The sequence below is a fragment of the Abramis brama genome (assembly GCF_963993115.1).
Source record: "Abramis brama genome assembly, chromosome: 7".
Taxonomy (NCBI): Eukaryota; Metazoa; Chordata; class Actinopteri; order Cypriniformes; family Leuciscidae; genus Abramis; species Abramis brama.
The window spans coordinates 32,807,676-32,833,438 of NC_139969.1; the positions used below are offsets into that span (position 1 = coordinate 32,807,676).

Consider the following 25,763-nt stretch of genomic DNA (forward strand, 5'->3'; position numbering starts at 1 on the left):
TTTTGGGTGTTCTCGGTTCTGGTTGTCCAGTGACTGTCACGATTCACACCCCAAGGAAAGGGAGAGAAACAGGTGGATCCAAATACAACACTTTTATTTGTAGGGCAATCCAATTCGTCGTCATCCATGCAGGGGTCAAAATCCATGATAGCAGTCCAATAACAAAATAAACAAACAAGGAACAAAACAAACTCAAACCAGGAAACAGACTTCAAGAAGTGTAAGTGACATACAACAATGACTCCGTGACAAGGACTAAAACAGACAGGGTATATATACACAGGGAAACGACAATGATAATGGGGAATTGGCTGAGTGCAATGATCAGTGATAAGGGACAGCTGAGTGCAATGATGAGACAAGAATCATGGGAAATGTAGTTCAGAAAGTGCCAGACACTGTGGGGAAGGAGGACATCTAGTGGTTACCCAGGGAACACAAACCAAACACTGTGACAGTGACTTCCTGCAAGACACTCTTCTGCCATCTTCAGGGTAAAACTTGACATTTCATGTGACAATTAGTTGCTTGCACAAACATATTATTATTATCTTGGATAGTGTATTTTGTTTGACAGCCTTTTAATTATATTTAAATATGAACTATGTATGTGTATTGTGTTCTTTGTGCACAGACTTAAGCTGATGGTGTCTGATCATTTCACCCCTTTTGTCATCATGCATATTCTCTATTCTGTGTGATTTCATGAACGTGCATATGAATTTTGTATATCTGTAACTGCACATTTGAGTCTACTTACAAATCGTTTTGTTACATTTATAATAATGTTTGACCAATCTAACCTATTTATATTTTTATATTTTCAAAAATGTTTATGGCATTTTATTATTAGACCATACATTATCCGTGTTCAAAAAATATTCATTTTATTGTGTAAGTTACTAGATATCCAACATTCATATGACAAAACAAAAAATATATTTAACATTTTGGTGTCATTGCATAAGTACCAGTCTTTCCCAGTATCTACAGATGTTGTCTTTGTCTCTTTCTTTCTAATCCATATTATTTACTGACACTTATCTTCTTAACAGACTTATTTTTCTTATCTGATCTTATCTTATCATCTTATGTTTCACTGGAAGTCCATTCATTGGGCTTGTGATCATGATCTTATAGCTACCAATGATGCCACTGGTATTTTAGCAAAAATATCTGTCGAATGGAAGTTTGACAAACTTTATAAAGTATTTTTAATAGATGTAAAATTCCTAAAACATGCATATTCAATGCAGTGCAAAATGCAATTTCAAACAATTTATAGGCCTATAACACACCTCCTCTTACAAAGAGACTCTCCTTTTGTTTAACATAGTTTCATATAGTTTCATAAATCTCATGCAACCGTAATTTTCAAACAGGTCCTACAGGTTTATTCCAGAGCGCGAGGTATCTCGCCCAACGAGTCATGCTGTTCGTTGCACCTTTCGTTTCTCATGTCTCAAGTTTCTCCTTTAGGCTTGTTTACAGGCGCAGACAACATGAAGACTCCTCTAACACCATTATTTTCAGGGACCATTTTACTTGAATGGGAAAACCCTGGACTCTTTTGGGTTGTTACAAAGGAAGAGGGATCCAGGGCTTGACCAGGGCTGGCATCCACCGAGACGGGAGAACAGGAGGTTATGGGCAGCGGTTTGATCAAGAGCCTGTTTCATCTGCTTCTGCACTTTACCATTAACTGTACGTATAACCTCTCAGCAACTACTCATCATGGTAGTGGGATACGTGATACAGTTTTCCTGTCTTGACTGCATAATTTTGTTGTCAAGGGTTAGGTCAATCTCATGACCTATTATTAGGTCAATCTCAATCAGTCAATCTCATAACCTATTTTGTTTCCCAAATCATCATTAGTATTAACCTTTAGTATTCTGACAATTATAACTACATAAATACAGGTCCAAAAAAAAGAAGAAGAAGAAAAAAAAGGTCAGGGGTCTTGTTTCTTTTAGTGGAATAGAAACCTGCTGTTCCATTGTATAAAATTGAGTTTGGCATTTTAAACTTGGCCTAATAGCAGTGGTGTAATGTATTGGAGTAAATGTAATTAGTTTACTGTACTTTACTGTACCTGTTGCCTTGGCTTTTGGCTTGCTTAGTTGGGGACATTCAATAATATTAATATTCAACAACATTATTGATCTGCCTTACTTAGGGTGGACGATGACACAGTTTTCTTCTAGAAACAAACTTTGTTGTATTATTTTCATGTTATGTGAAGCTGCTTTGATACAATCTGTATTGTAAAAAGCGCTTAAATAAAGGTGACTTGACTTGACTAATGTTAAGCATCTTTCGGCTTCTTTGTAGTTTTACTGAGTATCAAAGATATTAGTAGTCTCAAAAGTATATGTACTCTTTACTCCAATACATTTGTGATAAGTAATGCAATTACTCGTTACATTTTTGCATGGTATACCTAACTTTTTCTGCAGCACTGTATTTCTGATACAAACAATATATCTTCATCTGATAGTACTACATTTTGTGCATTTTACCCTTCCTCACTCAAACTTGTCAACAAGGCGAATGTGAGCGCATTAGCAGGTAGTTGTGAATCGCAGGTGTTTCATACATGAGATGAGGACACGGCTGCAGCTGGTGATCCAGAACATCCAGTGCAATAGGCTTTGACTTAACAGTATTTTATTTTTCCATTATATTGAAAAGACCCTTTTGAGGATATTGGTTTACTTATGCCCACTTGAACTTAACTGAGACTTGAGTGTCTGTAGATGTTTAAGAGGTTCTTGTGTCGACCTTGATTTACAAACACAAATCAGCTGTTTCTTGTTTTCTACTGGCATGTCTCTTGGGTGTTGAGGACTAATGCATCTTTGAGCCTTTCAGTACAAGTAAAAATCAGATACTCTAAGACTTTTACTGGAGTAGTATTGGAATTGGTGACTTGTAATGGAGTCATTTACGCTGTATCTGTACTTTTACTCAAGAATGTTTTTTAGGTATCCTTTACACAAAAAATCTAAACAGTGATTGGTAAATCCTCTGCAGTAGTGCTACGACCCACCTTATTAGAGGTATTAGGGTGTATAGATATTACATTATGTTATGTAATTTGGCACCACATTATAGTTATGGTCCTGAACAGGTTTATGTAATGAATTTAAGGTTTGACATTCTCAAAATGCTTTTAAGCGATGCAGAGCGTGTGAATGAATGTTGCTTGAGGCTCTGAACACTCTGATCAGTATATGTGAATGTTTTTGCAAGTACAGAAAGTCAAGTAAAAAAAAGAAAAGAAAAGAGAATACAATTCTTCCAAATGTATGTCAAATTTTAATATTGTTCATGCATTTCAGATTCAAGTACACTACCGACACCTCTTAACACCTCAATGCATTCAGTAAACATGAAGCACATTCTGAAATGGAGCCCCTTGCAGGCGTCCTGTTCCACTGTCAACTACTCTGTGCAATTTCAAGGGTACGCATATTTCTCAATGGTTTTTTTTTGTTTTTTTTGCTTAGGAATACTTTTTAAAAATGCATTGTGTACAGTATGTCAGCATTTTATGTTATGATACACAATAAATATCAGACGAAAACAATAAAATCATCACATGACCAGGATGGCCACAAACTGCCCAGTAATGTATTTCTTTGCTTACTGAGCTATTGGTGACTGATCTGTCCTTCAAAAAGACTGGAATGCTTATTTGTGCTTCTGTACGTTAAAAGATCAAATTCTGAGTTTCTACATCCAACAGTAACTGTAAAATGTAAGGTATTGTCACTTTTTTTTTTTTAGCAGAAAAAAAATCAAGTTAACACTAAAATATGACGTCACATTTATTTATAGCGCTTTAACAATATTGATTGTTTCAAAGAAGCTTCACAGAAATAAACAGGAAAAAATGTATAAATTTATCAGATTCAATCTCAAGTCAGTTCAATGCTGATTCCTTTCAGTTTGATGACAGTGTTGGTGTTGCAAAGTTCTGTCAGTTTACATTCTAGACCGCAATTCTTTGAACAAGATGACGTTTGTTGATGTTATCAAAAATAGCCTGGCAGAACAAGTATTCTTGATGTTTAATCTCCTCTCCAAGCAAAAACATGTTAGGCATCATATGGTTGTTGCAAAAACACTTTATTTTGTCTGCCAAAAAAAGACTGCCAGGCCAAAAAAAGTCGCTGTTTGGAATTAATAATCAAACATTTAAGAATGATTGGATCATTATTGCAGTGATTATTATGTTTCTAGCATGTAATAAATGTTGTGATGTTATTTCCATCAAGAGGTGCATACATTTTTGGTCCAGATCTTGTATTGACAATGCAAGAGTCCAGCACTCTGTAAAGTCTCCTCCAGCACATCCCAAAGACTTTCAGTGAATTAAGCTCTGAACTCAGCGATGCCAATTCATGTGTGAAAATGATTCTTCATGCTCCACCCAAACATTCTTTCACAATTCGAGCCTGATGAATCATGACATTGTCATCCTAGAATATGGCCATGATGTGTGTTTTTCTACATGGTTGTTTAAGAAATTTAAAGCTACACACTCTATCATTTAGGGTTAGAAGAACTGATGGCAAACATATAACATGCTAGAAACAGTGTACATTGTATCAATATTACTCATCTCTGATTCTCAATGTAGGGAGTACGAGTTCTACAAACTTAATGGAACTTGGATGAATGCGTATGACTGCCAAGAGATCAGTGAAAACAGGTGTGATCTCACCCATGACCTGGCCTCCAACTCTGACTACAGTATCCGCATAAACACAAACTGTGATGGACAAAAGTCATGGACACAACTACCAGCGACTTTCAACAGGAGAGACAGTTGAGCATTATTGGCATTATTTTTACAAAAACAAAATTAGAGATGTCTGAAATGGATCAGTTGGGTCACATGTCCATTTGTGGTCTTTTATAGCAGTGTTGCTTGCACCGAAAATGACCGTGAATGTGGAGGGGGATCCCATCCAGGTGGGCTTCAGTACAACACTTTCTGATATGACTGTCAACCTTAAAGTCTGGAAGGAGGGGGACGAACAGAATGTGAGAATATTTTCATACTTTCATTTTGTATCCACTATATTTAACGTGATATTTGCTATTAGCTCTCTGTATACAGTAGATGTCTGGCTTTGCTAATGAATGATGTGGACCTAAGGGTAGACGGTAGGGGTGTAACAATATATCGTGTCACAATATATCGCAATACAAAAATGCATCAATATGTATCGTGGATAGTGACAATATGTGTTGTGTATGGACAACTGTGTGAGAAAAAAAATCAAGTTTACAGAGTTTTAGTGTCAGTACTACATTAAACTATTTATAATTTTGAATATAATGTATAATAATGCAATGGGGGAATATTTGTTTACCAAATATCTGTTGGTGCAAGCATATTCATCTAAAACTAGATGTACCGCATCGCGGTACAAAATATGACCGCCGCTCAGGCCTACACTGGCTTTCCGGGGCCCCCGGGGACCAAACGAAATTTTTCCGTAGAAGTCTAGTGGGGCTACATGCCCACCAAATTTCATGTTCCCCGGTGTTTCGGTGTCCCTGGTATCGTTGACGAAAAATTTACGGGGGCCCCAGCGCAGGGGGGGGAAGTGGCCCCCGGGGACCAAACGAAATTTTTCCGTAAAAGTCTAGTAGACCAACATACCATAAAAATTTCTTCATCCTCGGTGCCACGGTTCAGGTAGTTATTTAGGAAAAACTGCATTTTTTTGGGTTTGGGGGGGCCCAGCGCGGGGGGGGAGTGGCCCCCGGGGACCAAACGAAATTTTTCCGTAGAAGTGTAGTGGGGCTACATGCCCACCAAATTTCATGTTCCCCGGTGCTTCGGTGTCCCTGGTATCGTTGACGAAAAATTTACGGGGGCCCCAGCGCGGGGGGGGAAGTGGCCCCCGGGGACCAAACGAAATTTTTCGGTAAAAGTCTAGTAGACCAACATACCATAAAAATTTCTTCATCCTCGGTGCCACGGTTCAGGTAGTTATTTAGGAAAAACTGCCTTTTTTGGGGTTAAGGGGGGCCCAGCGCGGGGGGGGAGTGGCCCCCGGGGACCAAACGAAATTTTTCCGTAGAAGTCTAGTGGGGCTACATGCCCACCAAATTTCATGTTCCCCGGTGTTTCGGTGTCCCTGGTATCGTTGACGAAAAATTTACGGGGGCCCCAGCGCGGGGGGGGAAGTGGCCTCCGGGGACCAAACGAAATTTTTCCGTAGAAGTCTAGTGGGGCTACATGCCCACCAAATTTCATGTTCCCCGGTGCTTCGGTGTCCCTGGTATCGTTGACGAAAAATTTACGGGGGCCCCAGCGCGGGGGGGGAAGTGGCCCCCGGGGACCAAACGAAATTTTTCGGTAAAAGTCTAGTAGACCAACATACCATAAAAATTTCTTCATCCTCGGTGCCACGGTTCAGGTAGTTATTTAGGAAAAACTGCCTTTTTTGGGGTTAAGGAGGGCCCAGCGCGGGGGGGGAGTGGCCCCCGGGGACCAAACGAAATTTTTCCGTAGAAGTCTAGTGGGGCTACATGCCCACCAAATTTCATGTTCCCCGGTGTTTCGGTGTCCCTGGTATCGTTGACGAAAAATTTACGGGGGCCCCAGCGCGGGGGGGGAAGTGGCCTCCGGGGACCAAACGAAATTTTTCCGTAAAAGTCTAGTAGACCAACATACCATAAAAATTTCTTCATCCTCGGTGCCACGGTTCAGGTAGTTATTTAGGAAAAACTGCATTTTTTGGGTTTGGGGGGGCCCAGCGCGGGGGGGGAGTGGCCCCCGGGGACCAAACGAAATTTTTCCGTAGAAGTCTAGTGGGGCTACATGCCCACCAAATTTCATGTTCCCCGGTGCTTCGGTGTCCCTGGTATCGTTGACGAAAAATTTACGGGGGCCCCAGCGCGGGGGGGGAAGTGGCCCCCGGGAACCAAACGAAATTTTTCCGTAAAAGTCTAGTAGACCAATATACCATAAAAATTTCTTCATCCTCGGTGCCACGGTTCAGGTAGTTATTTAGGAAAAACTGCATTTTTTTGGGTTTGGGGGGGCCCAGCGCGGGGGGGGAGTGGCCCCCGGGGACCAAACGAAATTTTTCCTTAGAAGTCTAGTGGGGCTACATGCCCACCAAATTTCATGTTCCCCGGTGTTTCGGTGTCCCTGGTATCGTTGACGAAAAATTTAAGGGGGCCCCAGCGCGGGGGGGGAAGTGGCCCCCGCGGACCAAACGAAATTTTTCCGTAAAAGTCTAGTAGACCAACATACCATAAAAATCTCTTCATCCTCGGTGCCACGGTTCAGGTAGTTATTTAGGAAAAACTGCATTTTTTGGGGTTTGGGGGGGCCCAGCGCGGGGGGGGAGTGGCCCCCGGGGACCAAACGAAATTTTTCCTTAGAAGTCTAGTGGGGCTACATGCCCACCAAATTTCATGTTCCCCGGTGTTTCGGTGTCCCTGGTATCGTTGACGAAAAATTTAAGGGGGCCCCAGCGCGGGGGGGGAAGTGGCCCCCGCGGACCAAACGAAATTTTTCCGTAAAAGTCTAGTAGACCAACATACCATAAAAATTTCTTCATCCTCGGTGCCACGGTTCAGGTAGTTATTTAGGAAAAACTGCATTTTTTTGGGTTTGGGGGGGCCCAGCGCGGGGGGGGAGTGGCCCCCGGGGACCAAACGAAATTTTTCCTTAGAAGTCTAGTGGGGCTACATGCCCACCAAATTTCATGTTCCCCGGTGTTTCGGTGTCCCTGGTATCGTTGACGAAAAATTTAAGGGGGCCCCAGCGCGGGGGGGGAAGTGGCCCCCGGGGACCAAACGAAATTTTTCCGTAAAAGTCTAGTAGACCAACATACCATAAAAATTTCTTCATCCTCGGTGCCACGGTTCAGGTAGTTATTTAGGAAAAACTGCATTTTTTGGGGTTTGGGGGGGCCCAGCGCGGGGGGGGAGTGGCCCCCGGGGACCAAACGAAATTTTTCCTTAGAAGTCTAGTGGGGCTACATGCCCACCAAATTTCATGTTCCCCGGTGCTTCGGTGTCCCTGGTATCGTTGACGAAAAATTCAGTAAGGTGACGGGGAAAAAAAAAAAAAAAAAACTTTGACAATCCCTATATGACCGCTTTCGCTAGCTACGCTAGCGGCGGTCATAATAATTCTGTATTTTCAGCTTCAGAATCATGAATATTTTTATTCTGGTGTCACTATTGTCCTGTGCATTGGGTTACCAGCACCAAGTCCAAGCCTATTCACTGTAATATCAAATTTAGCATTTTAATCAACAGTGCATTTTTGTCAACCTTTAACCATATGTCTTGGAGTATCGCAAAAATATCGTATTGTGAGTTAAGTATCGTGATATGTGATATGTATCAAATCATGGCATGAGGATATCGTTACACCCCAGTAGAAGACGGCATATTTCAAATGAGGTTGTGAGTGTCACTATGTTGCTCAGAGATACAACAGTTCCTACATTGGCTTCAAATGGAACTTTTTTTTTTTTTTTGGCTGGAAAATACTTGAAAAATATGGCCTGTGAAAAGTACAACCTACTGAACAGACTGTACATCTAACACTCTTGTCTTCATTTGTGTAAAATAAAATGTAAGTAAGTATAAAGTAAATCAAATCTAAGCCATCTGTACTGACTAAGGTCTATTGTGACCTTGATGGATGTCGTTGCAGGCCTTAATTTATGCGATCAGAGCTCATCCCTATCAATTTTCCATTGCCGCCCATCGAGGGCAAGAGAAGATGTGCTTCAGGGCAGAAGCAGTGGTAGAAGCCATTAACAAGATCTGCAGCATTGACACACAGTGCGTCATCATTTCTGGTGAGTGATCAGCGATCAAGGAAATGGTAGATAGATGTAATTACATGTCTACAGAATAATGCATTAGGAAGAAACTATGAAGATAATTGACAAGATGGTACATGTAATACTATGCTTGTTCACACTGACCTGTGATTTCCTCTCTAGAGCAGACATCTGACTTTGTGAAGCCGATGATAGTAAGCATCGCTGTAGTAGTAGCGGTTGTCATGGCCTTTATTCTGGGATGGTCGGCAACACATTTTGGTCCACAGATCAAAGAGATTTGCCACAGGGAGCCCATTCCCAGTATACTGGTGAGTGTGTGTTTAACCTCATGATCAGTTCCTGACCAGCAGTGCTGGGTAAGTTACTCTAAAAAAGTAATTAATTACTAGCTAATTACATATTCAACAGTGTAGTTAGATTATTCCACTAATTACTCTCTCTAAACAGTATTGCATTATTATTACTTATTACTTTCTAAATCCCATATCAACCTGGACCAGTTACACAATACAAGGATAGACATGAAACTGCTCTTTTAATTATTTCAAATAAACAATATACAATTACATGAATTATTCTTGAACTGACCAAAGTGTGGAGAGGGAGAAGTTTACATTAAAACATACATTTTAACATTAAATTCTGATGTTAAATCCACTATGGTTTTATATAGAATTGTTCTATAGACTGTGTTTAATGCAATTACATCTGAAGTCATTTTCTCCAGAATTGCTTTATAGATGAAATTAACTAATTTAATAATTGATTATCTTGATTTGGATCTGATAGATCTGATGCATAATTTTCCCGTTTTCACTGTAATGCTGCTTTGAAACAATCTGTATTTTATAAAGCACTATAAATAAACGTGACTTGACTTGAAGTAAGTGTAATTAAAAAAAAGAGTAACCCCTATTTTGTTTAGGGGGAAAGTATTTAAATGAGTTATTAGATTATTAAGAAATTACCCAACAATGCTGCCCAGACATCTGAATGAGCTCATCTTTATTTCCTTTAGAAACAACTTTGTTTTGTTTTACAGAGCACAGTTGAAGTAGCCTACATCTGACCTGGTTAAAATAGAACAAAGAAAATACACCAAACCATAAGTATTTCTAGAAGTGATGACTTACAGTATTAGAAAGAATGACCACTTGATCTTGTTTTTGTTTCCTCCAGCTTGATGACTGGCCCACCAGCACAACCATCCTTTGTACTGCTGTTCCATTGGAGCCCACAGACCTCCTTCTGCTGCCCGCAGTGCAGCTGGAGGGAACAGTTTGAGCAAGGTGGAGCGCAGCCTTTGCTATGTTTCACCCTTTCACTTAACAGAAGGGCCTCCTCTTCCACTTGAAAAAGAGCCTCAGAGTTGCAAAGGCCGCCTCTTCGCAGAACATGAGTTGAAACTTCAGACTGAATTACCGAAAAGTGCCTGAAGCACTGATGTCACATGTAGATGGACTGCAGTTACTAACAGCCCGACCTTCTTAATTTAGACAGAAGAAATGGCGAGTGAGATGTTTTGGGCTGGGCGTTGAAATTATTCTTGTTGGAAAACGGGACAAATGAAAGTCATTGATTTCATGCTGTATGCACAGCGAGGTAACAGTGTGGTGCTCTTTATTAGCATCTGTTTTTAAATGTATTGTAAAAAGTGTTAAAAATAGAATTTTTCCTTTTTTAATCATACATGAACAACTGTGTGTGACCCGATTTGCCGTTTGCAAATAACAAACACCTGGTGAATCAGAATTATAAGAATTATAGTCACATCAAATTATTACATTCTCTATGTATTCTATGGTAATATTCTAACTGTCTAACTTCCTGTTTTCATGTGCTTTGTGTGCGTTTAAGTATTTTAAGTGTAGTATCTCAGTATTGGTATAATATGTTTACGAAAAGGTAATTCTTTTCTTAAGGTATAGCTATTATAAGTAATTTCCCTTTTTATAAGAAAAAATGCATGAAACTATGACAGTAAACAGCTATCTTAAGGCAATTTTAAAGGAGATAAATGTCCACAGAAATCTGCAGTCAGCATTAAAGAAGAGATCATGCAAACTTTGAATACATTTATTGTCTCATAATATTTTGACAGTATTCTCTCCTGAGGTGAGTAGAAAGCTTTTCATGAAAGTCCACCAATAACTTCATCTAATAAATAGATTCATATTTTAAAATCCTTTGTAAAAACATAACACAGTCATGTTATATTGGACATAGATGCCTTTGGCCTGTATTTCAGTCAGATGCTCTTTTGAAACATTCATTCTCAGATAATCTGATCTCTTGTACAGACTAGTTAACATGCTGATGTCAGAGATTTGCTTATTGGATTAGTGACCAAGAAATAGTGCACCCGTGTATTCAATTTTTTTTTTCTTCATAAAATCTTAAAACCTTGCTTCTTTCCAGGTTTTACATAAAATTCTGAATCCCAGAGTTTCTATATGGTCTCAGACCTCACTATACACAAACACACTGAGCTCCACGTAGAGGAGATCAATGCCTTTGTCCTCAGACAATAGTGCTGCTGCGAAATGTCATGAGGATTCTTTTTATAGGCTTCTTCTTACAACCTTTTTTCCTTTTATGATTGGACAACAGTCTTGGAAAAAGAAGGTGAAGGGAGAGACACATGTACTGAGCATCTGCACTAATTCTTCGAATTTACGTTAGTCAGTCTAAAATAAGAGGGTCCAGTGATCTTGAGGTAGCTGAATAATCCTAAACTTGACCACCACCTCCACCTGGTCGGGGTCTGCTGTTGGGCTTGTTCCTTAGTTCATGCCAGAATCTCACCAGTGGCTCACGGTTCCTCCAGATCATTTCATTACCATATGCAATGTACCACCTGGAAGAAGGGGAGAAAAGGAAATTAAAGGTAAAAGGTGAGAGAGAACCTAACAAAGTCCAAATGCTTAAATCCCTCATGATAAATCACTTGATGAATGCAACTATTTCTCTTATATTGAAACAGTAAGTTTGGGTGGGGCTCCTCCTTTTTTAGTCCATAGAACATTTGACTGAATAAAAATATTTGTAAAGAAACGTGGGTCTTCAACATTTTTGGCCATTTTAGCCATATAGATGACCTCAAAGCTGACACACATGGGGCACTTATATACATGTGGTGCAATGCAGCGCCAGGCGCGTCGCAAGTGTTTTTTGCTAGTTTCAGCCTGACGCAGTTATCATTTTTACGTTAAATAGCAAATGCATTTGCGCCCATTTGTGCGCCCATGGGCATTCTGGTCTGAAAATGAGGTGTGTTCAGGCACATTGTTGGCACGTTGCTATTTTGAGGCAACTGAAATAGACTGCGCCATTGACCAACAAAAACCTTGTCTAAAGTCAATAGCGCAGTATTTTTTTTTTGTTATTTAAAGGGCGCATTAGTAAAATGAGCCTATAGGCGGGTCCACAACGTGCGTACACTCTGCTTATTAAACACACAGGGCACACACTGCGTACAGCAGCACACAAACATGCCAAATCTTAAAAATAAAAGGATTACAATGTAAAAGATTATCATAGTGTTCATAAAGATATGGTTGAATACGGCTTGTCCTGTAGATGGTCTGCTTGCACGCTTTAACCTCGCACACGAAGTAGCAGTGCTTCGCCTTCTGAGAATATAGTTCCCAGTATGTATATGGTTAGAAGATGGCTGTGTCTCATGTGACTTTGTTATTTGTACACGCTGTGACTATACAAATCACAACATGTAAATAGGAAAATGTTGGCGTTATTTTGTCACTTATTGGGAGCAGTATGCTAGCTGGAGCCATTTACCTCCAGTCTTTGTGCTAAGCTAGGCTAGCGGTGGGTGCGTCAGACAGAGTTACGGCACGCACGGAGATGAAAAGGGTAAGTATGGACTTATCTAACTCTGGGTGATACGGTGAATAAGCTAAAGTCCCAAAAAGTTGGTGTGTTCCTTTAAGACCATGCGCTGTGCGCGCTGACCATTTTTCCCATCGTTAAACTAGCTAAAGTGGATTCGGACACGACCTAAGTGCACTTGTGCTGTGCGCTTTAGACCATGCGCTTAGATCCTTAAAATAGGGCCCATGGACTACCAGTGACAAAACGGATAGTTCTGGTCCTTGATTATGATTGGTTGAGCTGCGCATACACCTGTGACCCAGTCGTGGCTCGTCTGTATGGGCAGGCGGGGCAGAACCGTTTAATAAAAGCAGTAAGCCCCATGAAGCCATGATTTACAGTGAATTTAGAACATGGGCTTTTTTGGGCTTCCGCTCCGTGCCGTGCCTAACAACACCCCTTAGCTGATCTAAATTTACTGTAAATCATGGTTTCTTGGGACTTATTGCTTAATTTTGGTCTTTAGGTCTTTTTCTTTTTAGGTCTTTAATTCAATTCAGAAAAAAAACAAAAAAAAACGGTAACATCTAAATAAAAATGGGTAGATACTTATTCTTTACACCCCCTATAAAGGCACTGTTGTGAAATAATGAACCTGTTCAAATCAGTTGTGTGGAGAACAGTGAAGCACTCACACTCCAAACAGAGCTCCACCAAGATGGGCCGCATGATCAAAAAACCTCCAGCCCAAAAGGAGACCAGCTATATCCAAAGCAACAAGAGCTTTCAAAGCCTAGAACATATGAAACAACATTATTGACATCTCACTCCACAAATACAAAGTAACAAGATACACATGAATTATTTTACACTCCCACTTACATTTCCTGCAGTGAAGCTGACCATAGGAAGCAAGACAATGCCCAGTTTAGCTTCAGGAATCTTGGTGCAGACTGCTGCCAGAACCGTCATGATGGCCCCTGACTGCAGGACACAAAACAATACTCTTAAAGAGGGCTTTATAGCACTGAAACACCGGCAGTGTTTAATATTAACTGTTACGACAACTTTATGATACGGTTATAACAACTGAACTTCCAAAAAGTTTCCCCAGAACAATAATTCGAGATGAGATTTAAATCAATAGTTGCAGAAGTTGTATGAATTTGACTTTGAAAGGCAAAAAAAAAAAAAAATCTGAATTTGTAAAAATAGTCAGGCTAAAAAGTGTTGCTGGGCTTGCAATCCATTCAATGACTATTTCATAAAGGAGAGATAAATACTTGTGTGTGTGTGTGTGTGTGTGCGTGTGTGTGTGTGTGCGTGTGTGTGTGTGTATATATATATATATATATATATATATATATATATATATATATATATTCCCCACAAAATATGCAGATTTGTTCATTTCTTCATGTTCAAAATAACTGCAATTTATATCAAGATGAAATATATAAGTTAATTGATATTTTAAATTACATATTAATCCCCCAACAGCATTGTTTTTTTTTTTAAAGTTGCCACTGTCATTTTCATGTCCCCCCAAATATTTAGTTGTAATATCTGAAAATGCAATACATCAAAAGAAAGAACGGACCTCTGCTTTTTAAATATAAAATAAAATAAAAAAATTCTAGCTTAATGCATTCTTTTCAACACTTGAATGTGGGTTGAACTTTCTTAAGAAAAGTTTCATAAAAAAAAAAAAAAAAAACCTTTTTGAGCAAATAGCTAAGAAAGTCTCCTTTTTGTCAAAGACTACGTCTGGATAGGATTCAGAACAATGATCAAAAAATAGATGGAGTAGATCGAGTCCATCAACACCCCCAAGGTTTCACAGTCCTATAGCTCGTCCTGGGTTGACATTTCATTCGGTAATGTTAGGCAGTTTTGATTTATATGTTGTTTAACGTAATATAGTTGTATATAATAATTAATATAATATTATATGTTGATTGCGTTATTTTACATATTCATCTGCTTACATATGCTATAGTTTGTTTATGCTTCTTTTTCACCCCCGTTTTTTGATCCAGAGTTTCTGTACTCTTTCTGATGATGTGTCATAGCGCCCCCTAACGTATAACGGTGAAAACACAGAATTCCGTAAATGGCAGGGAAGCGTTGTATCATAAATTACGGAAAAGTCCATCAATAATGTGGAAAGACTTAACTTTTACAGCTTTTAACATGCAGAAAAGAGGTTTTTACGGGAGTTATAATAGCATGTGCATTCATTAATTTATGTTTGTTATGGTCACCAGATGCAACAAAAATAACTATGGGTGCTGTTACTATATCGTGGATTTGAGCATGCATTGACCAATAAGCATTCAATTTGTTCATTTATGATTGGCTTTTCAGTTGGATTTTGCAGGACGCAGGAAACTCACCGCTCCTAGCGAAGGACCCAGACGACCAGTAGCTGTCTTAAACACGTAACTGACAAATGTCGAGATTACACCTGAAGAAAGTACATTTATCAAATTAGACCAGAACTGTATATGTACTAAAATACAGACAGCTAATATTTTGTTTGTGTTTATTAAACAATTAGTGCTACCTCCAGACAGATAAAGGGCCAAAAACTGCTCTCTCCCAAGCAGAGAGACAATGCTAGTAGAGAAGGTCCATAGCACATACATGTTGGTCAACATGTGAATGATGGAGTAATGGCTGAAAGAAGAGAGAACCATGGGAAGGCAACGTGTCTCTGAAATAAAAACAAAGCAGGCTGAAGGTTGATGGCAAAAACCTACCAGGATCATCTCGCCAAAAATGGTGGTTACACACAAACCAATGGTATCTGCACTGTTAGACCTTACTAGCTTTTTTTACAGTAAAATACTGGCAACACTGTTGCCAGTAATGTACTGTTAATTGTACAGTTCTTTACTGTAATCTACAGTATGTTACTGTAAAAATGCACTAAATTAAACCTCGAGTTAACTAATTTCACTTGCAGAAACTGACTGTCTTAAATTGACCAACTGTCATTTAAATGTATTAACTAAAATGTATAATGCATTAATAATGTGAGTAAAGTATTACTGTGAACTTATTTCATTTGAGACCACTAAAAAACTATGGTACATAAAAAGATTTCCACTGGACCAGCAACTACACAGTGTCCGCCTGTTAAATAAAGCAGCATGCAGCATATCAATCCGTGTGTCATTCGTTCAGTCGTTTTTTTTTTATTTAATATTGAAAGTAGAAAAATGAGAAAACAGTTCCTTTTTCGATTTTTCATTTTTTCCATAAAAACGAAAAACAAGAATTCAGATTGATTTTTCGTTTTTCGTTCTGAGGTAGAAAAATGAATAAACAGCTTGAATATTCGATTTCTACACGTGGGCGGGAATGAAACGCCCCTTTCCTCTGATTTGTCAGCCGAAGATCAAACTGTCCCGTCATCAGTTCTTCCTCAGTTCTGCACTGCAGAATAAGAGTCCTCCGTTGTGCGGATCCTTAACGCGTTTATTGCAACTACATTTAATCTTTTTTTCATCAAACAACCAGACTAACGAATGGTTCGACACAACCCGTACTGGGGAATAGACTAGACAGGGCTTTCTTCTGTGTAGATATAAATTCACCTACGCTTTGCATCAGCTGGGTATGCAGGGTAAATGACGGCTGTTAGCCTACCATGGTCACCCTCGCCCAGTAATTTAAAAAAAATAAAATAAATGAAGATATAAATCAATATAATTAGTTGTAAATTAAATATTTTTAACACTATTACAAAAAGAAAAGAATAAATCATTGACTATATAATATGCCTATATTAACGTAAACACATGAACTGTCATTCAGACTGACTATCTAACAACCGGAGAACAGAGAACAACAGAGATATTAAAATACATACTCTTCTGAGTTTTATGATGTAGGCCTTGTGTTTTATTAAAATTTATATCTCAAAGATGTGCACTTGTGCGCAGCGCACCGGGTCATGTTGAGAGGGAAACAAACGCATTTTATTATTAGCCTATTCAGAAATAGTGTAAAAGACCGGTAAATAAAATACAACATTAACATTATAAACACTATTAATAACATATAGGCTATGTCTGTGCGTATTTTACTTCCCCTTACTGTAGCCTATGTCAAATCCTTAAATTAATGGTATTCAGAAAACAACAAGAATGAAAAATAAGTAGCCACGTATAATAAAAATATAACCTAATATCTTATAATAATAGCCTATTGTGTCCTTTATTATAAACAACATTTAGCCTATTTTAAACGCCAAGCCTAAACAAATTTATTTGAATCGAAACTGAAACTGTACGGACATTGGGTTTGCGCATCTCTCATTCGGTCCAAAGTTTCCATATTTGCAATGTAACATTTGGATGCTAACTAGTAATGTAAAGAAGGCTTCGTACTTCAGTCGAGTCCCAATATACACGTATAGGCTAAATCATCGTCTTCACAGCAATGGAAATGAGTTTGGAATAACAGCAAGTAGGACTGTGCGGCACAGCCTTTATTGTACAAAAGACCAATTAAATTAAGCAGAATAATTTTTATATATTTGGTTGACTGTGTTTTATTTTAATAATGAATAGGCTGCGATGTCAAGTTAGCAATGCCAGAAGTGAACTGATAATAGCCTAGATGTTGTGTGAGCGAGCGATGCGCCGGCGCCATCACTTGGATTTGTTGCTCAGCAGGGGAAATAACTTAATATTCTGTCGTTTAATACTCTGTCATTCGAAACAGTAAAATTTATATTTTTATTTGTGTACATTCAAAATGACTACAAAATGTCATGCCTTTGAAAAATAAAGAAAACAACATGATGCGCTGCTTTAGCGCGTCTCAGTCTCCTTGAACATCTTTCTGGCGCACACCAAAAATGAACCAAAATAGAGTGAATAGCCTTCTGACGCGCGCTTTTGAAAGTCAACATTTAGATTATTTGAAGTAAAATGCATTATATAGTCACTTAGGAATAAAACACAGCGTGGTTCATGATAAAAAATAAAAAAATAAAAAAAAAACGTGACTTTACAGTTCGGAAAATAGGAAAATAGCAAACCCCTGGCACTTGAGAACTCTGGTCTACAAAGAAGAAAGCCCTGTCTAGTCTATTCCCCAGTACGGGTTGTGTCGAGCCATTCGTTAGTCTGGTTGATGGAAAAAATATGAAAAAGTTGTAATAAATGCGTTAAGAATCCACACAACGGAGGACTCTTATTCTACAGTGCAGAACTGAGGAAGAACTGATGACGGGACAGTTTGATCTTCGGCTGACAAATCAGAGGAAAGGGGCGTTTCATTCCCGCCCACGTGTAGAAATCAAATATTCAAGCTGTTTATTAATTTTGCTACCTCAGAACGAAAAACGAAAACTAAAGCTGAATTTTTGTTTTTATGAAAAAAACAAAATAGGAATCGTTTTCTAATTTTTCTACTTTCAATATTAAATAAAAAAACGACTGAATGAATGATACACGGATTCATATCAACAATGTTTATAGATCTTCTCCTGAACTGAAGCACAGGCTCTACTCTTCAGCACAATGGTGACCCAAAAAACTAAATTTTACAGTTAACTACTGGCAACAGTGTTGCCAGTATATACCTGTTTTATAACTTACAGTTTATTACTGTTAAAATACATTTTGTGGGTGTGTCTTTTTATCTTACACTGTTAACCCTTTCAAGTCCACAGAAACATCCACACTACAAAGAGTAAATGTAACATTGACACAGTGTTGCAGTGAGATCATTAAGGGAATATGTAAGTGATTGTTGAGCATTAGTGATGAACACCTGCTGTTAACAAGCAGATTCACTGAAGGAAAGAGGCACACAAGAACAGAAAATAGAGAAACACAAGAAATACAACTGTCTTCCAGCTATTACACATTATTACACTTATTATTAACCAGTATGACTTTATTTCTGTCATACATCTACAGAAGTTGTTATTGAGATGTTTAATTGAAAATGTTTGGTTTGAAGTTACCATTACAGAGATCAGTGTTTGCTTTAGTTGGGTTCTGGACTCTTGATTTTTTAACATTAGTTTCTCTCTTGCTGCTTGAACTGTGTTTTTGCAGGTCACACTTGTGCATACACACATGGTTTGTGAATGATTGCAGTTATATTGATTATGATGCCAAAATCAGCAAACAGCCTGCTCAATGACTAACCTCAGTCAGAGTTTAATCCTGTATAAAAAGTGTTACATTACCACCACTGTGAAACTACAGCAATGAGTTACAATTGTGATTTTTTTAACACATCATGCACAACCAAAGAAACAGAGCTACACTGTATTGTAGAAACACAGAGATATCAAATATTAGCACGTGAATCTCAACAATGGTGGCAATATTTTTTATTTTTATTTTTTTTATTCATGCAGCAGTGCATGCTGGGAGTTTTATACTATCCTGGAACCCAGCATGCATTTTGACATGAAACTTTTGATTGTCACCATTGTTGAGATTCATGTGCTGATTGTTGATGTCTGTGTGTTTGAGTTAAGCAGGAGTTCAAAATGTTTTAATGCACTATATGATTTCAATATCCTTCAGAATAACTGGTTACAGAAATATTGCTATAGTTCATGTTGTAGATTAACAGATATACGATAAACATTAAATACCCATAAATTCAAAGCTTATATACTGGATGTGATCAGAGAATCAGACATGTCCAGGATGATTATGGCATCATCTCAACAGCCTAAAACACCTGATCATCTTCCTCTTGACTTTTTCTTGCCATAACAAACGTGTTTTATAAACACACAGTTAAAGCAGCCAAAGATAAACTAATGTTAAAGAGTCAAGGGTCAAGAGACCAAATAAAACAAATACTGATCTCCATCATGGTGACTACAAACTTTATTATTTTCAATAAAATATCAACAACTAAATATCTGTTAATTCTCAACAAGAACTTTTGTACATGTATGAAAGAAATCGTAACCTGGTTTGTAAACTGTTTTCACACTGTGTGGCTGGAAGTCAGTTGTAGTTCTTGTGTTTCTCTTTTTTTCTGTTCTTGTTTCTCTGTCCTTCAGTGATTCTGCTTATCAGGTGTTCATCAGTTTCTCAATTCACTCACTTCTTTTCATTCACTCTGTCAAGTGGACTATATTAGTGAACTAATGTAGGGAATAGTGAATGAGGGTATAGGGTGTGATTGCGAACACAGCCTCTGAGTGTCGATTTTGAGCACTGTTAATTTATAGGATATTCATGTAGGCTATTTTTGTTTTCTACGTTATATTACTGTTTTAATGGAAAATGGTATGATATTGTCAGAATTTGGCCTTTTTTTACAGCAAGGGTTAACAGTGTGTCAAAATAAAAACACTTAAAGCAATCGTTCACCCCAAAATTAAAATGCTGTCATTATTTCCTCACCCTTCATGTCGTTCCAAACTTGTATGACTTTTTTTTTTCTTCTGCGGAACACAAAATATATTTTGAAGAAAGTTTCTATTGTATTTGCCCATACAATGAAAGGCAGTGGGATCCAGAAGAACATTGGAACCCAGTGACTTTCATTTTACAGACAAAATAAATAACACTGAGATATTTTCTGAGTATCTTATTTTGTGTTCTGCAGAAGAAAGAAATTCATACAGATGATGAATTTTCATTCTGGGTGAACTATCACTTTCTAAGAAATTTCTCAGTGAACCACAATGAACGACTCTTAGCACTCACTTACTGGAGGCAGGGTTAGATGTGAAGTACTTGACCAAAGAGCGTTGCATTGAAGGTATTCTCCAACAACACAGAACCAGACTGTTTAGAGCTATGATACCTAAAAAACAAGATGATAATGGGGTGTGAACTAAAAGGCAGAAAGCAGACTATAGTTTGGACCTACAGAAAAGGGCTTTTCACACTTGAAATATTTAACCCCGGGTCATTGTAAACTCTGGTTAAACACTGCTTCACTTTCTTTTTAGTTTATTTAACAGGGACAATGCAGAAAAATATTACTCTAATTTCAAGCAGCTGATGCTCTACATACAGGCTTTTAGCCAAAGGATAAATTGCAGCCCCAATCCCTAGTTAGGCTTTTTTTTTTTTAAACTAAACAATGATAACAAGCTGAGACTGTGTACAACCATCAGTGTTTACAAACCTGCCCTTTTTTTTAAGGTTTCTTTGAAAAATGCTCCACTTTGTTTGCATTTTCAGTTCAACTGGCAAACTGATCCAAAGCAGTGTACCTTTAACTGAAAATGTGGATTGTGCAAATGTAGTTATTCTCTTTGGTACTATGCAATTCTGATTAGTTGCACCTCTTAATACTCCGGGGTGCGTTTCCCAAAAGCATCGTTAGCCAACTATGTTCGCAAGTTCCGTCGTTATCAGCATAGTTTAACGAGTCAGTGTTTCCCGAAACCATCGTTCTAACGAACATTTGCAAACAGCATCGCAAAGTTGTGTAGTTGGAACGACAGTTCTCGACCTGTGGTTAGAAGCACAGTTTATAGTTTGCATGATATGTGGACTTAATAAATCTTGAGCAAAATAAGGAAGCTGACATTCATTTAAAGCACCGTTTTTGAAGAGTGCGCATGTGCGAACGTGCTCTACTATGTAAGAACGAGCCTATGATTGAATCTGGAAATAAAGCAAAATAACTGAGAAAAATATACCAGATACCATGTCTGTAATTTATAGCAAAACATCTAATATTAATTCGATCTCAAACAGATTCATTAAAAGAAGTTATTACTCCACCACGTGCATGACGTCATAAACCAACGTGGTTGAACGACCACTTTGCGACAATACGGTTTCGAGAAACAGTCGTGACTAGCCAGTTGATTTCTTTAACGATGCATCGTACTATGGTAGTTAAGCAGCGAGTTACGTCATTGTTTGGGAAACGCACCCTTGTTTGGATATTAATTAGCAGATGAAGACAGCTAAATTAGCTTAATTAGCATATGGAGCAAGATTGTTTATACATTTAAAAAACATTTTAATTAGAGACAATTGTATAACATTTTCAAAACTAAGCAAACTATTTTTTTCTTTAAAAGATTACAATGATTCCACCTAATAGATTTCTTGTCCAAAATGTATAGTGTTTGTTTATATAAAGATCTAACAGGTTTAATAGTCAATTGAGCAACCAGACTTCAGACAGTCACACAATAAGAAGACCACTGCATGCATGTATAACTTTCCCCAGGAACTAGGGACTTTGGGGTGGTACTCGGTGTGTTTCGACTGCACAGACAAGGGTCTAAATGAAGTTCCGGGTAGAAATTTTCCCCTCAGAAAGTCCCTACTCACGAGGTAGTACTTTTTCAAAGTTATTTTGATTGGCTGACTCCACACAGCATTTTATTCCAACCACCATTTTTAAAAGTCTTTAAGATTTAAAAATATACGACCTATGGACTGACGACGAGGTTCAGGCTTTATTAAACAACAGGTCTGGGGGGAAAAAAGTTCCTGGGACAAATTGTTCTGGGTAATTTCGGTGGAAATGCGGTTTTAGCTGCTTTTGGGGATATATATATATATATATATATATATATATATATATATATATACACATGGTCTAATCATAAAACAATTAGTTTGTTCTAATAGTTCTACACAGCATCTTTACATGCACATCAAATTTTAATAGAGAATCTAAAATAACACCTAGATATTTAAAATCATTAACTGTCTTTATTGCCTTTTGATTAAACTTAATTATAAAACCATTCACATTGCTTATAATTTCCCCAGGGTCAACAATTAATCCTGGGTATTCATGTGCTGCCGTTTCATACTGTACATCCCTGGGTTAACGTCCTTGTTTGCATATTTGCATATGTTCACATAATAGCTCTAGCATTGCACATCTATCAAGTTTTTTATTTAAAGGATTAGTTCACTTCAGAATTAAAATTTCCTGATAATTTACTCACCCCCACATCATCCAAGATATTCATGTCTTTCTTTCTTCAGTCAAAAAGAAATTAAGGTTTTTGAGGAAAACATTCCAGGATATTTCTCCATATAGTGGACTTTGCAGTTTCAATGCAGCTTCAAAGGGCTCTACACAATCCCAGCCGAGGAATAAGGTTCTTATCTAGTGAAACAATCTGTCATTAAAAAAACAAAAAACAAAAATGTATATACTTTTTAACCACAAATGCTCGTCTTGCACTACCAGTGATGCACCAATAATTACGTAATCCCGTTGAAAGGTCACGCGTGATGTAGGCGGATGTACTGACCAAGTGTTTACAAAGCGAATGTGCAAAGACTAAAAATTTCGACTGAAGAAAGAAAGACATGAACATCTTGGATGACGTGTGGGTGAGTAAATGATCAGGAAATTTTCATTCTGAAGTGAACTAATTTCAGACTTTTTAGTGACTTTTCGGACTATATAACTAATGAAATGGTATCTTTTTACACTCCAGTTACGTTTTCAATCACTATTTAAAATTTCCCCTCAAATGCTAAAACTACTGTTTATACACTGTCCAAAGCATCTAGTTGTAACATTCTAACACTGCATTGTTTCACACTGTGGAGAAAAATCCTGGAATGTTTTCTTTAAAAAAAACTTAATTTCTTTTCGACTGAAGAAAGAAAGACATGAACATTTTGCATTGCACTCCGGAGTAGGGTTAGCACCACTTTTGCGCTGTTAAAGTGGTGCTAACCCTGCTCCGGAGCAGGGTTTTCATAACACTGGGTAAAAAGCAGTGCAAATCCCACTTTTTAAAGAGTGAAACGTTCCTCAACTCGGGGGTTAAAAGTGGTGTTAAGAACAACGATAACCCAGGCTTAAGAGCAGTATAAAAAAAAGCCCTAAGGCCCTAATCATATATTTTCAATGTAGAACCGACCTGTGACCGTCTTTTGTCCTTCACTGAGCCCACTCCACCAATCATCGACCACAGACATGACCAGAATCACCTGCTTCTGGAAGTGTGACAGTTGATTCCACCAGTTATGCCAGTATGTTGTGTTATGACCCTGCACAGAATGCAACCGCAGTGTGATGAACACGACTGGCAATTTTTCTGGTCTTATAAAATTGTTCTACACTGATACCTCTCCGAGTTTATCCCGCTTCTTCTCTTTGGCCTCCTCCATGGCCATTTGCACTCGTGACTTTACTGATTCGTACTGCAAGATGGCAGCCGTGCCGAAGGAGCAGCCTGTAAACTGAAATGGTGTTAGAACAGCCTCTACAGAAACCAACAAATCAACATTTGACAAGCTGAATAAAGATCAATAATCATGCATAAAGAAAATATGTATGGGATGTTTTCAAAATGGCTCATTTTTTTTACCAAAAATTTGCATGACTCCTCAAGTCAATACATGATACATTAGATCTCTGTAAAATGGCTTCTAAAGAAATCCATAGAATACTGGACATACAGTATTATCATTTGTAAGCTATATATTTTGTAAAATAATGATTTAGTAGCATGCAAATGTCTCCAACGAGACCCTTAACAGACAGACTAACTGAATCACAAGCGTGTTTTAATATACACAAGTCGAGAATTAAAAATTCTTATCAACATATAAGATTTTACTCATTTCCATGACTTTTGCAAACCTGAAAGTCACAATTTTTAAATGTAATAATCACATTTCCAGGTTTCTCATGATCATGGTGGTAGGAAGAAAGACCTACCCCCACTGTGAACACCAGGGGCCTGAAGAGTCTATGTGGTTTTCTGGGTGGCAGTGGCATAGGAGGCACCGGTTCTCCTGGCAGGGGTGGCACAGCATGCTTTTGACCCGCATCAGTCTCCTCTTGCAGACCTCTTTTTGTCTCGGATTGTCTCTGGGCTTTCTTGAAGCCACATCTTTGCTGAGGACGGATGGTTAATCTACCAAGCAGATTGTATATGTTTTTAGCACCTTTCCCATGTTCTACCGTAATATAGTTTTCCTGTTACATTCATTGGAGCAATTTGACCTTTAGGTTGTTATTTAGCGTGAGAACAGTATCAAAAACGCTCAGTGGAGCAAAACATATAGGCTATAAATCACAACCACGAGAAACTATAAGAGCCAACTTAAAGCACGTTTAAAAAACTACTAGTACAAAACGGTCATCTCAACATTGGAGGAGACTGAAAAGTACTTCATGTCATTCTTAGCAAAGCGTGACAACTACATGCACGACTCTGGTAGTTACCTGGAGCTTTTTGGAGACAGGAATTGTGCATTTAGCGAGTTTATTTTGGCCCATTTCATAAAGCAACCCCTCCATGCCATGTCCCTGGTTTGCAGAATGCACTGCTGGGTCGGGACAATGTTTTGTAATACGTGTTGTTTTCTCAACGTCAAGAACCACGTGGTACAACAGCGCGTGTGCTTTGACTTACACAAACTTAATGTACAAAGATCCAAACCGAACGTGTTTGATAATATCATAAAAATAGTATAATTACTAGATTGAATTGCAGCCCGTTCACAATTTGATACAACCCGAAATTAATCTTACAAAACAAATGTTCAAGGAGGCTATACCTGCGTCGTGTCTGCGCAGAACATCAGCACTGAAGCACCATCGCCACGCCCCTAATGCCCTTTTTCAACAGCATCACCCTGGATTAGATGTAATATTTTTTTAGTCTATGTGTAATGCATACTTTTCTACAACAGCCAAATTAGTAATGTGATGAGTTATTTTTGTCTTCCAACTCTACTTATTTAGTTATTTATTTATTACTTAACTAATTAGCAAATGTATAATAATAAGTATTATTATTATTATTATTATTATAAACAGCAGTTCAAAGGTTCAAAAGGAAACTGTTTGATTGTTTTTGACAGAAACTGATTCTGTTCACTTAGGTAGTAAACTGGTTTTGTTTCCTATTGTTTCTTATTTTTTATATGCCTACTTTAAAATTTAATTTGTAACTTTGATGGCAAAATTTAAAGCGGGAGAGAAAGTCTAAAAAACTGTATATGGTCCTTAAGAAGTCGCTGTAATGTGCAAATTTCATAACACTTTATTATTATAACCACAGTTGAAAAGAGTTTTATGAAAAATAAATGTAATTGTCAAACACATTTCTCCAGAAACTCAGCCTTGTTCTTTTGAGAGATG

The 25,763-nt window shown here is 38.0% G+C and overlaps 2 protein-coding genes across 3 annotated transcripts; one reads left to right on the forward strand and one right to left on the reverse strand.

Annotated features, from left to right (window-relative positions):
- Positions 1 to 63: 63 nt before the first annotated feature.
- On the forward strand, positions 64 to 10,909 carry crfb16 (cytokine receptor family member B16). Of its 2 annotated transcripts, XM_084119506.1 has the most exons (8): positions 64 to 494; positions 1,534 to 1,704; positions 3,345 to 3,468; positions 4,649 to 4,836; positions 4,931 to 5,055; positions 8,705 to 8,852; positions 9,000 to 9,148; positions 10,020 to 10,909. In XM_084119506.1, exons 2-8 carry the CDS (start codon positions 1,647 to 1,649, stop codon positions 10,122 to 10,124), a joined length of 897 nt encoding a protein of 298 aa, XP_083975632.1. In that variant the 5' UTR covers positions 64 to 494; positions 1,534 to 1,646; the 3' UTR covers positions 10,125 to 10,909. The 2 variants fall into 2 exon arrangements, with proteins under 2 accessions (XP_083975632.1, XP_083975631.1); XM_084119505.1 differs by lacking the exon at positions 64 to 494 and having other exon boundaries at positions 1,402 to 1,704.
- Positions 10,903 to 25,213, reverse strand: parla (presenilin associated, rhomboid-like a). The gene is made up of 10 exons (XM_084119502.1): positions 24,843 to 25,213; positions 24,333 to 24,531; positions 23,738 to 23,851; positions 23,530 to 23,659; positions 20,379 to 20,474; positions 15,238 to 15,387; positions 15,068 to 15,138; positions 13,554 to 13,655; positions 13,367 to 13,464; positions 10,903 to 11,697 (listed from the first exon to the last, which is right to left on the reverse strand). Exons 1-10 carry the CDS (start codon positions 25,079 to 25,081, stop codon positions 11,571 to 11,573), a joined length of 1,326 nt encoding a protein of 441 aa, XP_083975628.1. The 5' UTR covers positions 25,082 to 25,213; the 3' UTR covers positions 10,903 to 11,570.
- Positions 25,214 to 25,763: the final 550 nt, after the last annotated feature.